Raw genomic sequence first — 13396 nt, forward strand, 5'->3', positions numbered from 1 at the left:
TAGTCAAATCGGAATTTGGTTATTTCATTATTTTATTTTTCTAAATATCTGTAAAAATAACTTAGGCTATAGACAAAGAGAATTTTGTCTTTATTGGGAAAATCAAATGAAGCACTTTAAGAAAATTTTTTATAGGACATACCTATAAAGAGTATCACAAATATTATTTATTCATTACCCAAATTTATTTATTTTTTAATGGAAATTTCTACCTTAACTTTATATTCATCTTCTTGAGTTCTAAAAGGAAATCAAGATATATGTAGATGTATTTTAATAATTTCCCTTTCTTTCCATAAAATCTCCACTTGATTCTCTTTTCTATGTTAAATAAAAACTAAATTTACCTTAATAACATTACATTCCTTTCTGAAGGTAAAAGTTGTATACTGTGGTTAATAATACACATTTCAACAGACACATCAACTCAAAAAGCCTTTTTTAAAAAAGACCATGTACATGTAATTATCATAATAGGAAGTAGTCTTGTAAGTTGTGTAACTATCAACCATACTTTGGAAAAGCAAGAAAAAAATTGCAAAAACATTTTAGATTCCTGGAAAGTTTTATCAGTTTAAGAAGTTCCAAATTGTTCTCAGAATTCTCCCTAAAACTTTTGATAGGTGCAGCAAAAACAGAATTTTTAACTTTTTCCTAGTCATATTTAAACATTTTAGACTAAGAATCAGTAGACTAATGATTTGGTAAAGCAACTAAATAGTCTGTTTTCTAAAACACAATATGAAGTTGAACATAACTGAACATTAGCTCTCGTAGGATAGAATAATGTCTTTTTTTAAGTTGCTGCTGCTATTTGAAAAATTTTATTTGAGAGTCACATACATGCTTTCTTAAGGAATTTCTAATTGTTCCAAGCTCAAAGTCCTTTCTGTTTTTTGTTTTTTCATATTTAAAAAGAAAAAATTCATTTGTGTCACTTAAAAAAGATTATTCTAAATGCAGCAACATACTTGAATTTACATCATGAATTATGAATATACATATTGCTGACAGATAAGAATCCTTTATAAGTTATGTTATATTAAACATACAAGGAGTTTTGAGTAATTACTATGTGTTAGAATACACTATATGTTAGGTACTGTGTTTCTATATGCATATACATTATTCCAGGAAGAGTCTCTAAACAGAGACATAAAGCAATATCCTTATATGCACAAATAATGGGCTATAAAACACAGAGCTGGGTTCAGATAACAGCTCTGTGATTCCAAAATCCATGTTATTCCCACAATATATTGTTTCTCGAAGAAGAACTGGAAATTTTCTAACCTATGAAGTTTTACCTGGGTTCTACACATGTTCTCTTTTAAGGCACCTTTCATTTCAAATCCCGTATCTTCACTGAAATCTTTGTTTTTTTCTTGATTGCTTTGTTTATTCCAAACAGAATTGGTCTGGGAATCTTCATCATTCTGAATTTCTTTCTGTATGTAAGAATAGTTTAGGAGATCAATTAAGTGTAATTTCAACATTCTGTACTTGTATGGTTTCCAAATGTAAAATGCTTTAATAGTCAAGCAGGTAGGTAAAATGTACTCTTATAAATCAAAGGTAATTAAACACTAGTAAATACTTTCAAGGAAAAAAATCACAACAAAGGTCCTGAAATAAAATGGCTTTGTATATCTAAAAAATAGGCTAATGCTTTTTAATGGTCTAGTAACAAAGAATCCTTTTTGTGAAAATCACAAACAAAAATTTTTAATTGAGTCCCTGTCCTAGTTGAAGTTACAATCTAGATAAAAATTTTTCAGATTATACATAGATTACTTCTCAGATTATTTTCATTGTTTTACTGATGAGACTTCTCATTTGCAAATGTACTACACAGAAAAAGTGGCTAACAGCTGAATTCACAGTTCTTACTTTACTTAAATAGCAATAAACAATTATCTTCACTTAACATTTACCTCAAACATTTAAATTTCTCTTGCCAAGAAATCCAAACTGAATTCACAAATCACCCAATGGCAATAAGTTTAAAAATATTTGCATATGTACCTACATAATTCTAAAAGTTTAGTAACAGAGATGGGAGTAAAGTTGAGCTCATGATAGTTCCCAAAAGGTACTTATGAAAGGGTATTCAGGGATTCACTACCTTTCCACTGTTAAGACAGGAAAAACATGTCTTCCTAAGGACCTAAATTGCACTATGATAAGGTCTATGGTGTCTGTGGTGTGATCTTCAGGTCCCTTTCACTTGTGCTGCTTCCTTTATGGATGTGAGGGCCCTTTAGCAGGCTGCAATCCCGCAACCAGGGAAAAATCCGTGAGTGTAGCTGATTTCTTCAGTTACGCAGAAAAGTTAAATTGACAGCTAAGAAAAATGATGACTTTTTTCCTTCCTATTCCTGGCATCAAAGAAAGAATTACTCTGAATGTACAAACAACAATTTCTGTTAAGGACAAGTTAAAGGGGGATAAAGTGAGTTTAAATATAAATTATAAATCTGGGTCACAAATTAGTTGATGTGGCCCAAAAAGTTTTTGTTTTTTTCCCCGTTACTCCTACTAAATTTCCCTGAGACTTTTCTATGGTTCACTTTCTTTCTTAGGTAGATAGTGGAAAGAAATTTTAAGTACTCTTAATTGTCCTCTCCTTTTTGTGAAGCCTTCCTAGGACCAAACAATTGAGATACATCAGTCATTTGTTCCTCTGCATTCCTGTTCCTCACACATAATTTTACCAGTGCACAATACATGCTGAATAGTAATCAATTGCTTCCATGTTCTGTTTTTACCACTGAATAGTAATAAGCACCTCAAAGTCTGACATGGTCTTACTCATTTTCCCTAATGCATAGCATGGTACCTGGTATAGCAAAAGTCTTCAGTAATTACCTATAAACCTGAACTAAATAGATTCCTGATTCTGTCATTCAGCAGGTTCCAAAAAAGTATAAGTAAGTTAAACAAAACTCTTCTTAGAGGAGACTTTAGAATTCATTTAGTTAGGAATGTAGTATGCTCTTTGCCAAAGTGGTCAAAGAAAAGCAAGGCATCGATAAGTTCACTGTCCGTTTTTTCCTGAGAAGTGATCACAAAATGTCTTCCTTATTTGGAATGATGGTTATGAACTCCCAGCTATCTAATCCAAGGTATTCTAAAAACAAATGTAGGTTAGAGATTATCTGCTATTTTTACTTGATGTACTATTGCTGCCCTCCAGTATTTCAGCAGCTGAATCTTATTGTCAGATTAATGCAAATTAAGATAAAGCCGATAGTACATTATACTTTATTCATTTTTTTTCCATACAAAAAGGAAAATTCAGTTACTTTTGCTAATCTAGTTAAGAATGGCATTCATTCTTTTGACATACTACCTTTAAACTGTTCAGAGAGACAGATCGGATAGGATGCTTTTGGCTGCAAGTAATAGAAAATCAACTCAAAGTAATGTAAACGAGAAAATGTAGTACCTCACAGAATAGCAATGTGGTCCAGCGCTTAGACAGGTTTCACAGTTGGTTAGTCTAGCAACTTAAGTATTTCAACAAGGATCCGCTGTCTGTCTCTACATTTTGCTGTCTACAGGGTCGGTTTCACCCTAAGGCTATTTCTCACAGTCAAAGAATGAGTGCTAGTAGTAATTGAGGTTACCTTCTTCCATGTTCACATACATGTAGGAGGAGTTAGGTTGCCAGAATGGGGAAGAAACATCCTAGAAACTCTTACATACCTCTCTTTATGTTCCAAAGATCAGAACTGGTTCACATGCCCATTCCTAGACCAATCACTGTCAAGGGCAATGAGATTATCCATAGCCCAAGCAGATTCATACCTTGAACTAAGGTCAAATTTCCAATCTACATTGTTGCTACTCAGTGGGGAAAGGCAATTATAGAATAATATATTACATCTACTCTTGGAAAACTCAAAGGTCTTTCATAATTTCTCAACTAATCTAACAAATATGAGAACTCAAGTGCCAGGCTTTAGGCAAGATGATTCAGATACAACAAAGGAAAAGGCAAACATCATCCTTGGTGATACGGTATTTTTGGTTTAGATGGACATTATTTGGGAAATAGACATTAAGTAATCAGCCAATTTATTACAACTGTGATGAGTATTACAAAGCAAAAAAATGCTAAGAGAACACATTATAGGTGACACTAACTATAAGAGGACTACAGAGATGCTTTTGAAGAGGCAACGTAACTGGAACCTGAATGATAAGCAGAAGGCAGACAGGCACAGGAAATGAAAGAGTAGTGGGGAGCACCTTTTCAGGCAGAGAAAATAGCTTTTGAAAAGGCACTGAGGTAGGAAGTAGCTTAGCCTGGTTAAGGAACAGGGAGAAGGCAGTTTTGTTATAGCAAAGTGAGCTGAGAAAAAAGTGGAACAGGATACAGCTGAAAGGCAGGAAAGACAGGCATCCTGTGGGAACTTATAAGCCATGTCAGAGGTTTTGTGACTTTATCCTAAGGGCAATGGGAAGCCACTGAAGGGTTTTGAGCAGGAGAGTGACAGAAATAGAACTGTTTTAGAAAGAGCATTTTTGGCTCTTGAATGAAGTAGAATGGGGTAGGTAAGAAACAGGTAAGAGTAGTTTAGAAATTAGCAAGAGTAAAAAGGTATAGTAACAGGAAGAGTAACTAAAGGTCTATTCCAGAATTGCAGGGGAAAAAGGATGAACTCAATATGATGTTAGTACAGAAGGAGAGCAATGTGATTCAAGAGGCAGTTAAGATATAATTAGTAGAATTGGTAATTGACATGATGTGGGGAATAAGGGAGAGGAAGCACCCTTGAGGGTGCTTCCCAGGTTTCTAACATAAATCATTTGATAAAAAGGTTATACTATTAAGATGGGAAACACTGAAGGAGCCTGTTTTTCCTAGAAGATCAAGATGCAGTTTTAAGAATACTGAGGTTTCTCTTCTAATTTAAGTGAACTTTCTTAAAAATTTTTCTTTGTTTATCTTTAGACGGTGTTTTCTAAGATTGTCCCCATTTAAACTACTCAAGTGGTATTTGCACCAAGTGGACAGAGGGAGGTAGAAGAAGAATAGGACAAGAAAGTACTTCCAAATCCTTAGAAATAGCTCCCTGTTTTCCAATGGGAAAATAATCCAAAAATTCTCATATGATGCTCTATGATATTATGGTCCACTGTTATTTTATCTATGCTCTGAAATTAAAATGCAAAAATTATCTTGTAGTACACATCACTATAGCACTGAAAACAAGGAAACTCAAGACAAATTTTAAACTTAACAAGCAAGCTTCTTCCAGATGTATCAGAAGTAGTCTTGAATACTGAAATAATTGAGAACAATGCCTTAAAAATGTCATTTTAATTACTACTTCCAATCATTGTACTTTCAAAATTTGGACCATAATTTAATGTTAATATATATTTCATTATATATATATATTTTATAAAATAAACATTAAAAAATATATACTATCTATTTTACTTACCTCTAAAAGAAAATCCCCTAGATACTGAATTGGATAAAATGGAGCCTTAAAGTTATCTTTTTCTTGTTCAGCCTTGATTCTTGCATTAGTGGCAATCACATGAGTTATTCCACTTGGTGAACTATTTGGTAAAATAACAGTTGCTTTTCCAGCCTCCAAAACTCTAAGAATGTAAATAAGAGGAAATAAATATATATATATATATTTTGTCCATCCTGCATTCACCCTTTCTATTTTATTTTTTTATTAAGGTATCATTGATATACATTCCGATGGAGGTTTCACAAGAAAAACAATTTGGTTGCTATATTCATCCATATTATCAAGTTCCCCCCTTACCATACCCCATTGCAGTCACTGTGCATCAGTGTAGTAAGATGCCACAGAGAAAATATTCTTTTAAAAAGTATATTCAGTCTAATTCTTTAAATCAAGTACATCTTAGGAGTGTGAGGAACTTTCTGAAAGGAGCTAATTCCTTTGGGTTAATTTGAGTGCCACAGAGAATAATTATGCAGTTATTTCTTAAATTATAAGTTTTCAAGAGATGTTTCAGATACCATTGCTATTCCTTCTATTTATCCAGGAAAAGTTACCTAAAGAAAAATCACTTCAATAGCCAAAAAAAAAAAAAAAAAAAAGAAAGTCTAAGGAAGTAGCTACTTCTGTAGGCAGCATACCTCCAATGTAATCATTCTGGACCACAAAAAATGGAACTAAAGTCACCAACCTTCTTCTAAAAATTAGCTTTTGAAAAACTTTAACTTTGACTTACATTAAGAAATACGTTTTACATTTAATTTTAGAAGACAAACACATGTAGATACAGATGAAATTCCAAGTTTCACAAAAGTTCTGCTTCTACTTAGGATTTAAAAAGCCACAGGGAACATTTGTACCTAGCATTAAAAAAAAGCAAAATGATCTAAAAAAAATAATTTTTCATGAACCCATCAGAGAACTGAGGTAACACGCCATCCAAGAAACTGAATGTTCAAGAGTGAGAGGTTTCTTTGTGAAGAGATAGGTCCCCAAACTATTTCACTTCTGCCAGGGTGCAGGAAAGAAGTGGCCGCCATAACAGCAGCAATAATAACATAACATATTACCAAATTTAAAGGTCAAGGGTAAATAGCATGACAGTTTAAAATAACTAGGAATCGGTGACAACAGAAAGCCTATCTCATTTGCAACCTCTTTGCCACAGGCCTCAATTACATATTCATGAAAAAGATTAGGGGCAGGTAACAGAGGAAGCCCTCACTGGTAGCACAGGTGGACCAAGGCACAGGCTGCCATCAAGAGAAAGATTAAAAATCAGGCCCATTTCCTTCTCTCATCTGAGGCAAGCCTTAAAGTCAGCTGGATAAGGTAAGAAGGTTCTCTACCTTTAGAACCCAGGAAATGATGTACTGCTTCTGTTGTGAGAGTGGAAGTATCTGCTTCTGGGGAAGGGATAGGAAAACTTCCTGCTGCACAGCCCAAAAAAATATCCACTGTTTCTAGATGAAAGATAGGAGCAAAAGCCATCTGTTTCTGGAGAAAAGGCAGGAAGGCCACTCTGGTGTAGGCTCTTGCATCAATACAAACCAGAGATCTAATACTATGGGAGAGGCTGGAAATTCTTGCCCAAGACCATGCCAAGAGATACAAAGCAGAATTTGGCTGCCATGGGGCATGGAGACACAAACATCTAGAAAGTGTCAACCCCAGAGACCAAGAACACAAAGTAAACTTAGAGCTGAAGCCTATCCAGCAGAACCTGAGCACACACCCACCCTTACCCCAGCACAGAACTGAATAACAGGCAAGAAGAAGAGTATAAAGAAACAGGCCTTCTGTGACTTAAAAGTACAGGAATGACTGAAAACTGAGAGTGATGCAAGAACACTGCCTAATAACCCTCCAGCCTCTCAGATCCCACACTAAACACAAAGGAAGTGTAGCCCAATCCTGGAGTAACGTGAAATGATGCATCGAAGGTGAAAAGATCATTAGCAAAACCCAAAGCCAGCTCAACATCTGGTAAGATTAACTCAACCACCCATATTGCCTTACAAAAGAGGTAGGATCATTTTTTGATATAAATATTATTCACCTCAGCCTCTACTGTTCTTCTCTATGTGATGTCTACACATATAGTTAAAAAAAACAAGACATACAAAAAAAGCAAGAGAAAACAAAATTATTGTCCAGAGATAAAGTAAATAGCACAGAAAGAAGATCCATATGTTGAAATTATCAGAAAATAACTTAAAAATAACTGTGACTGAAATGTTAAAGGATATAACAGAAAAGGTGGACAAAAGTTGCATGAAGAGATGTGGGAATTCAGCACATAGTACAATGAAAATGGTAGAAATAAATGATAGTGTATTGAAGAATTTCTTTGACAGGCTTATCAACAGACTACACACAATTGAAGAAGGAATCATTGAACTTGACAATATGTCAGTAAAAATTATCCAACTGACAAAAAAATGAAAAAAAAAAGGTAAAACAAAACAAAACAAAACAAATCCCAAACAAACAACAGAGCATACAAACACTGGGTCAGAATCAAGTGGTCTAAAATAAGGGTAATGGAGTTTCAGAAGAAATATTTAAAAGATAATGACTGAGGATTTTCTACAATTAATAAAAGATAAAAACCACATGTCCAAGAAGCTCAGAGAACTCCAAGCAAATAAAAAACATAAATAATAATAAATAAATAACTCTGGACACATAATCAAACCACTAACCCCAAAGGTCATACTGCTTTTTAAATTTTAATTTCCAATATTACTAGCATATAAAAACACAAATTTTATATAGTGACTTATCCTATGATTTTGCTAAATTCATTTATTAGTTTTAATAGCTTTCTTGGGTAAATTATTTAGTATATGACTATACCCTTTGGAAATAAAGATGGTTCTTTGTATTTCTTTATTTCCACCTATGCCTCTTATTTTCTTTGCCTTATTTCACTGGTTAGTACCTCTAGTGAAATGCTGAATAGAAACAGAGTGAGCATCCTTGTCTTGTTCCCAATTATGGAGGAAAAAAGTCATGACATTACACACCGATATTTTCATAGTTGTTATTGATCAGGTTGAGGATACAAAAATTTTTAGCATAATATTTGCAAATAGAATAAGCAATTATTAAAAATAGATAATATAATATGATGAAGTGGAGTTTAACTCAGGAATATAAGTTTGGTTTAACATTTAGGAATTGATCAAAATAATTTACCATATTAACAGAATAAAGAAGAAAAGCTAATTATCTCAATAGATGCAGACAAAAAATTTCAGAGCAATACAATTAAAACATCCCAAAATATGAAATACCTTGGATTAAACTTAACAAAATATGTGCATGATTTATACAATGAAAATTATAGAACATTAATGACAGAAATTAAAGAAGACCTGGAGAGATATGTTGATAGGAGGGAAATATTGTTAAGATTTCAATATTCCTCAGATTGTTAGGTAATTTATATAAAGTAACAAACAAAATCCAAGCTTGTTTTGAGAAATTGACATGATTCTAAAATGCATATGGAAATATACAGGCTCCAGAAACATCAAAAACAATTTTGAAGAAGACAAAGTTAGAGGACTCACAGTACCTGATTTTAAGACTCACTACAAAGCTACAGTACCCAAAACAGTGTGTTGCCAGTAAAAGGTAAACATATACATCAATGGAATAGAATGAGCAGTCCAGAAGAGACCACTTAAATATAGTTGACTGATTATTAGACAATAGTGCCAAGTTAATTACAGAGCAACTGGAACACTCACATATTGTTAGTGGGAATGTTAAATGGTACAACTACTTAGGAAAACAGTTCGGCATCTTCCTATAATGTTAAACACACAACTGCTATCTGAACCAGCAAGTTCGTTCCAAGGTAATTACCCAAGAGAAATTAAAACATGTCTACTTGAAGACTACATGTACCACTATGCTCATAGCAGCTTTATTTATATTAGCAAAAAGGAAAAAAAAAAGTGAATAAATAAATTGTGATACATCCATTGAGTGGACTACTACTCAATAAGAGAAAGCAATGAACTATTAATATGTGTAACAGTAAACATGAATCTCAAAAATAGTGAGTTAGGCAAATGAAGCTACATCAAAGGAGTATATACAGTATGATCCCATTTATATGAACTTTGATAATTTGATAAATCTAATGTATGGTAATGAAAAGGAAATCTGTGGTCATCTGGTTTTGACAGTACAGAATTAGATGTAGAAGGATACAAGGGAACATTACAGGATTATGTAAATGTTACAGATTTTGATTATAGTGGGATAACATGGGTGTGTACATTTGTCCAAAATCATAAAAATATACACTTAAAATGTGTGCATTTCACTGTCTATAAATTACACTTCTATAAAGGTGACAAAAAGCCCTTGCAGTCCTCATCACTACATGCAAGATGGCGGCATGAGAGGTGAGACAGAGAGTTTCTCCCAAAACTACAGATAGTATGAAAATGTTGTTAATTGATACAACTAGCCCTAAAACAGCAACAAGAAGGAGGGCTGAACCAGACTGCACACAGACCTCATGAGCAGAGCAGACCTCATGAAACAGGGTAACGCACGAAAGCCTTAATCAGGCAGGACCCAAGCCCTTCCCCTACCCCAGCTCACTGGCGGGAGGAAGAGAAATGGAGTTGGGGAGGGGGTGGAAGCCTGGAACCATTGAACACCGAGCCCTGGAGGTCTGCTCTGGTAGCAGAAACCTACACTGTGTGGTGTTCTGGATGATGGGGAGCTCAGACAGGTGGAGTGCTTGAGAGACAGATTCTGGCCATTTGTGGAGGATGGGGTCCACACCTGGCTACTCTGGAAGAAGGGAAAGGCAGGCAGTCTGAGAGGTTTCCTAGCAGCAAGAGGGCTGCTGAAGGAGCAGGGTTTGTACTGAGCTTTCTGCGCAGGGGAGGGGAGAGCTGGACAAGGTTGTCTGGGTGCGGTCTGCCCAGCTGGTCAGCAACTTAGAGGAGCTTCAGGTGCTCTATCACCCTGACTGCCTACTCAGCTCCAAGGTCCCCCACTGTGATATGAAGCCTGCTGCATCTTCCTCCTAGCCTGCCAACACCGGTTCACAAACCTGCAGTCACTGTGCCAGCATCAGGCCAGCCAGAGGGAGGCCCTGCCAACAACAGCTAGAGATGCAAAGCACAGAGGCTTACACCTGTGTGCTTGGCCCACTGGCTCTCACACCAGAGACAGGCACTGCAGACGGGAATCAGGAAACAGATCTTTCCTCCCCCCAGGCACCAGCTCCACTCCACTAAGACCCCCAACCTCACTATAGAGGCTGAGCAGCTCCAGAGACCGGAGCTTCTGGGCACTAGTGGCCACCACACAGAAATATGAAACATCAAAAGAACATGGTTCAGACCAAAATTTCACAAACCCCAGAAAAAGGGTCAAATGAAACTCAACTCACCAATCTGCCTGAAAGAGAGTTCAAAATAAAAATCATAAACATGCTTATGGAGGTACAGAAAAATATTCAAGAACTCAGGAATGAATTTAAGTCAGAGATTCAATCATTAAGAAATTCCATATCTGAAATGAAACATACAATGGAGGGATTTAAAAGCAGATTAGATGTAGTAGAAGAGACAGTAAATGAAATAGAAATTAGAGAAGAGGAATACAAAGAAGCTGAGGCACAGAGAGAAAAAAGAATCTCTGAGAATGAAAGAATATTGAGATAATTGTGTGATGAATCCAAACGGAACAATATTCATATTATAGGGGTACCAGAAGAAGAAGAGGGAGAAAAAGGAATAGAAAGTGTCATTGAGGAGGTAATTGCTGAAAACTTCCGCAGTCTGGGGAAGGAGATAGTCTCTCAAGCCATGGAGGTATGGAGGTGCACAGATCTCCCAACACGAGGGACCCAAGGAAGACAACATCAAGACATATAATAATTAAAATGGCAAAGATCAAGGATAAAGACAAGACTTTTAAAAGCAGCTAGAGAGTGAAAAAAGATCACATATAAAGGAAAACCCATCAGGCTATCATCAGACTTCTCAACAGAAACCTTATGGGCCAGAAGGGAGTGGCAAGATATATTTAATGCAATGAAGCAGAAGAGCCTTGAACCAAGAATACTATACCTGGCAAGGTTATCATTTAAAATTGGAGGGATTAAAGAATTTTCAGATAAGAAAAAGTTGAGAGAATTTACCTCCCACAAACCACCTCTACAGTGCATTTTAGAGGGACTCCTGTAGATGGAAGTGTTCCTAAGGCTAAATAGATAGCACCCAAGGAATAGACAAAGAGTACAGAATATGATTCATAACATACAAAGAATGGAGGAGGAAGAAAAAGGAGGAAAAAAAAAAGAGAACCTTTAGGTTGTGTTTGTAATACCACACAAAGTGAGTTAAATTAGACTGTTAGATAGTAAGGGAATTACCCTTGAACCTTTGGTAACCACAAATCTAAAGCCTGCAATGGCAGTAAGTACATACCTATCAATAATCACCCTAAATGTAAATGGTCTGAATGCACCAATCAAAAGACATACAGTATTAGAATGGATTAAAAAACAAGACCCACCTACAGGCTGCCTACAAGAGACTCACTTCAAATCCAAAGACATACACAGACTGAAAGTAAAGGGATAGGAAAAGATATTTCATGCAACTAACGGAGAAAAAAGCAGGAGTTACAGTACTTGTATCATACAAAATAGACTTCAAAACAAAGAAAGTAATAAGAGACAAAGAAAGACATTACATAATGATAAAGGGGTCAGTCCAACAAGAGGATATAACTGTTATAAATGCCTATGCATCCAACACAGGATCACCTACATATGTGAAACAAATACTAACAGAATTAAAGGGGGAAATACAGTGCAATACATTCATTTAAGGAGGCTTCAACATACCACTCACTCCAAAGGACAGATCCACCAGAAAGAAAATAAGTAAAGAGACAGAGGCACTGAACAAGGTATTAGAACAGATGGACCAAATGAACATCTACAGAACACTCCATCCAAAAGCAACAGGATACACATTCTTCTAAAATGCACATGGAACATTTTCAAGAATAGATCATCTACTAGGCCACAAAAAGAACCTCAGTAAATTCAAAAAGACTGAAATTGTACCAACCAGCTTCTCAGACCACAAAGGTATAAAACTAGAAATAAATTACACAAAGAAAATGAAAAAGCCCACAAACACATGGAGGCTTAATAACATGCTCCTAAATAATCAATGGTTCAATGGCCAAATAAAAACAGAGATCAAGCAATATATGGAGACAAATGACAATGATGATTAAACAACACAAAATATGTAGGATACAGCGAAGGCTGTGCTAAGAGGGAAACATATTGCAATACACGCCTACCTCAGGAAAGAAGAACAATCCCAAATGAACAGTCTACACTCACAATTAATGAAACTAGAAAAGGAAGAACAAATGAGGCCCAAATCAGTAGAAGGGGGGACATAATAAAGATTAAAGCAGAAATAAATAAAATTGAGAAGAATAAAACAATAGGAAGAATTAATGAAAGAAGCTGGTTCTTCGAGAAATTAACAAAATAGATAAACCCCTAGCCAGATTATCAAGAAAAAAAGAGAGTCTACACACATAAACAGAATCAGAAATGAGAAAGGAAAAATCACTACAGACACCAGAGAAATACAAAGAATTATGAGAGAATACTATGAAAAATTATATGCTAAAAAACTGGACAACCTAGAAGAAATGGACAACTTTTGAGAAAAATACAACCTTCCAAGGCTGATGCAGAAAGCAAGAAAAAATCTGAACAGGCCAATTACCAGCAAAGAAATTGAATTGAGAATCAAAAAACTACCTAAGAACAAAACCCCTGGGCCAGATGGCTTCACTGCTGAATTTTATCAAACATTTAGTGAAGA

General features: G+C 35.3%; 1 protein-coding gene across 4 annotated transcripts in view; it reads right to left on the reverse strand.

Moving 5' to 3' along the window:
* SLF1 (SMC5-SMC6 complex localization factor 1) overlaps positions 1 to 13396 on the reverse strand; it is a 77442-nt gene that overhangs the window by 42693 nt on the left and 21353 nt on the right. For all 4 annotated transcript variants that reach the window (XM_057493395.1, XM_036925710.2, XM_036925709.2 and 1 more), the window contains exons 5-6: positions 5457 to 5619; positions 1308 to 1448 (exon numbers count right to left, since the gene is read on the reverse strand). In XM_057493395.1, coding sequence (XP_057349378.1) covers positions 1308 to 1448; positions 5457 to 5619 — 304 coding nt within the window. The remainder of the gene's footprint in view (positions 1 to 1307; positions 1449 to 5456; positions 5620 to 13396) is intronic.

Source organism: Manis pentadactyla, chromosome 2, assembly GCF_030020395.1.
Source record: "Manis pentadactyla isolate mManPen7 chromosome 2, mManPen7.hap1, whole genome shotgun sequence".
Classification (NCBI taxonomy): Eukaryota; Metazoa; Chordata; class Mammalia; order Pholidota; family Manidae; genus Manis; species Manis pentadactyla.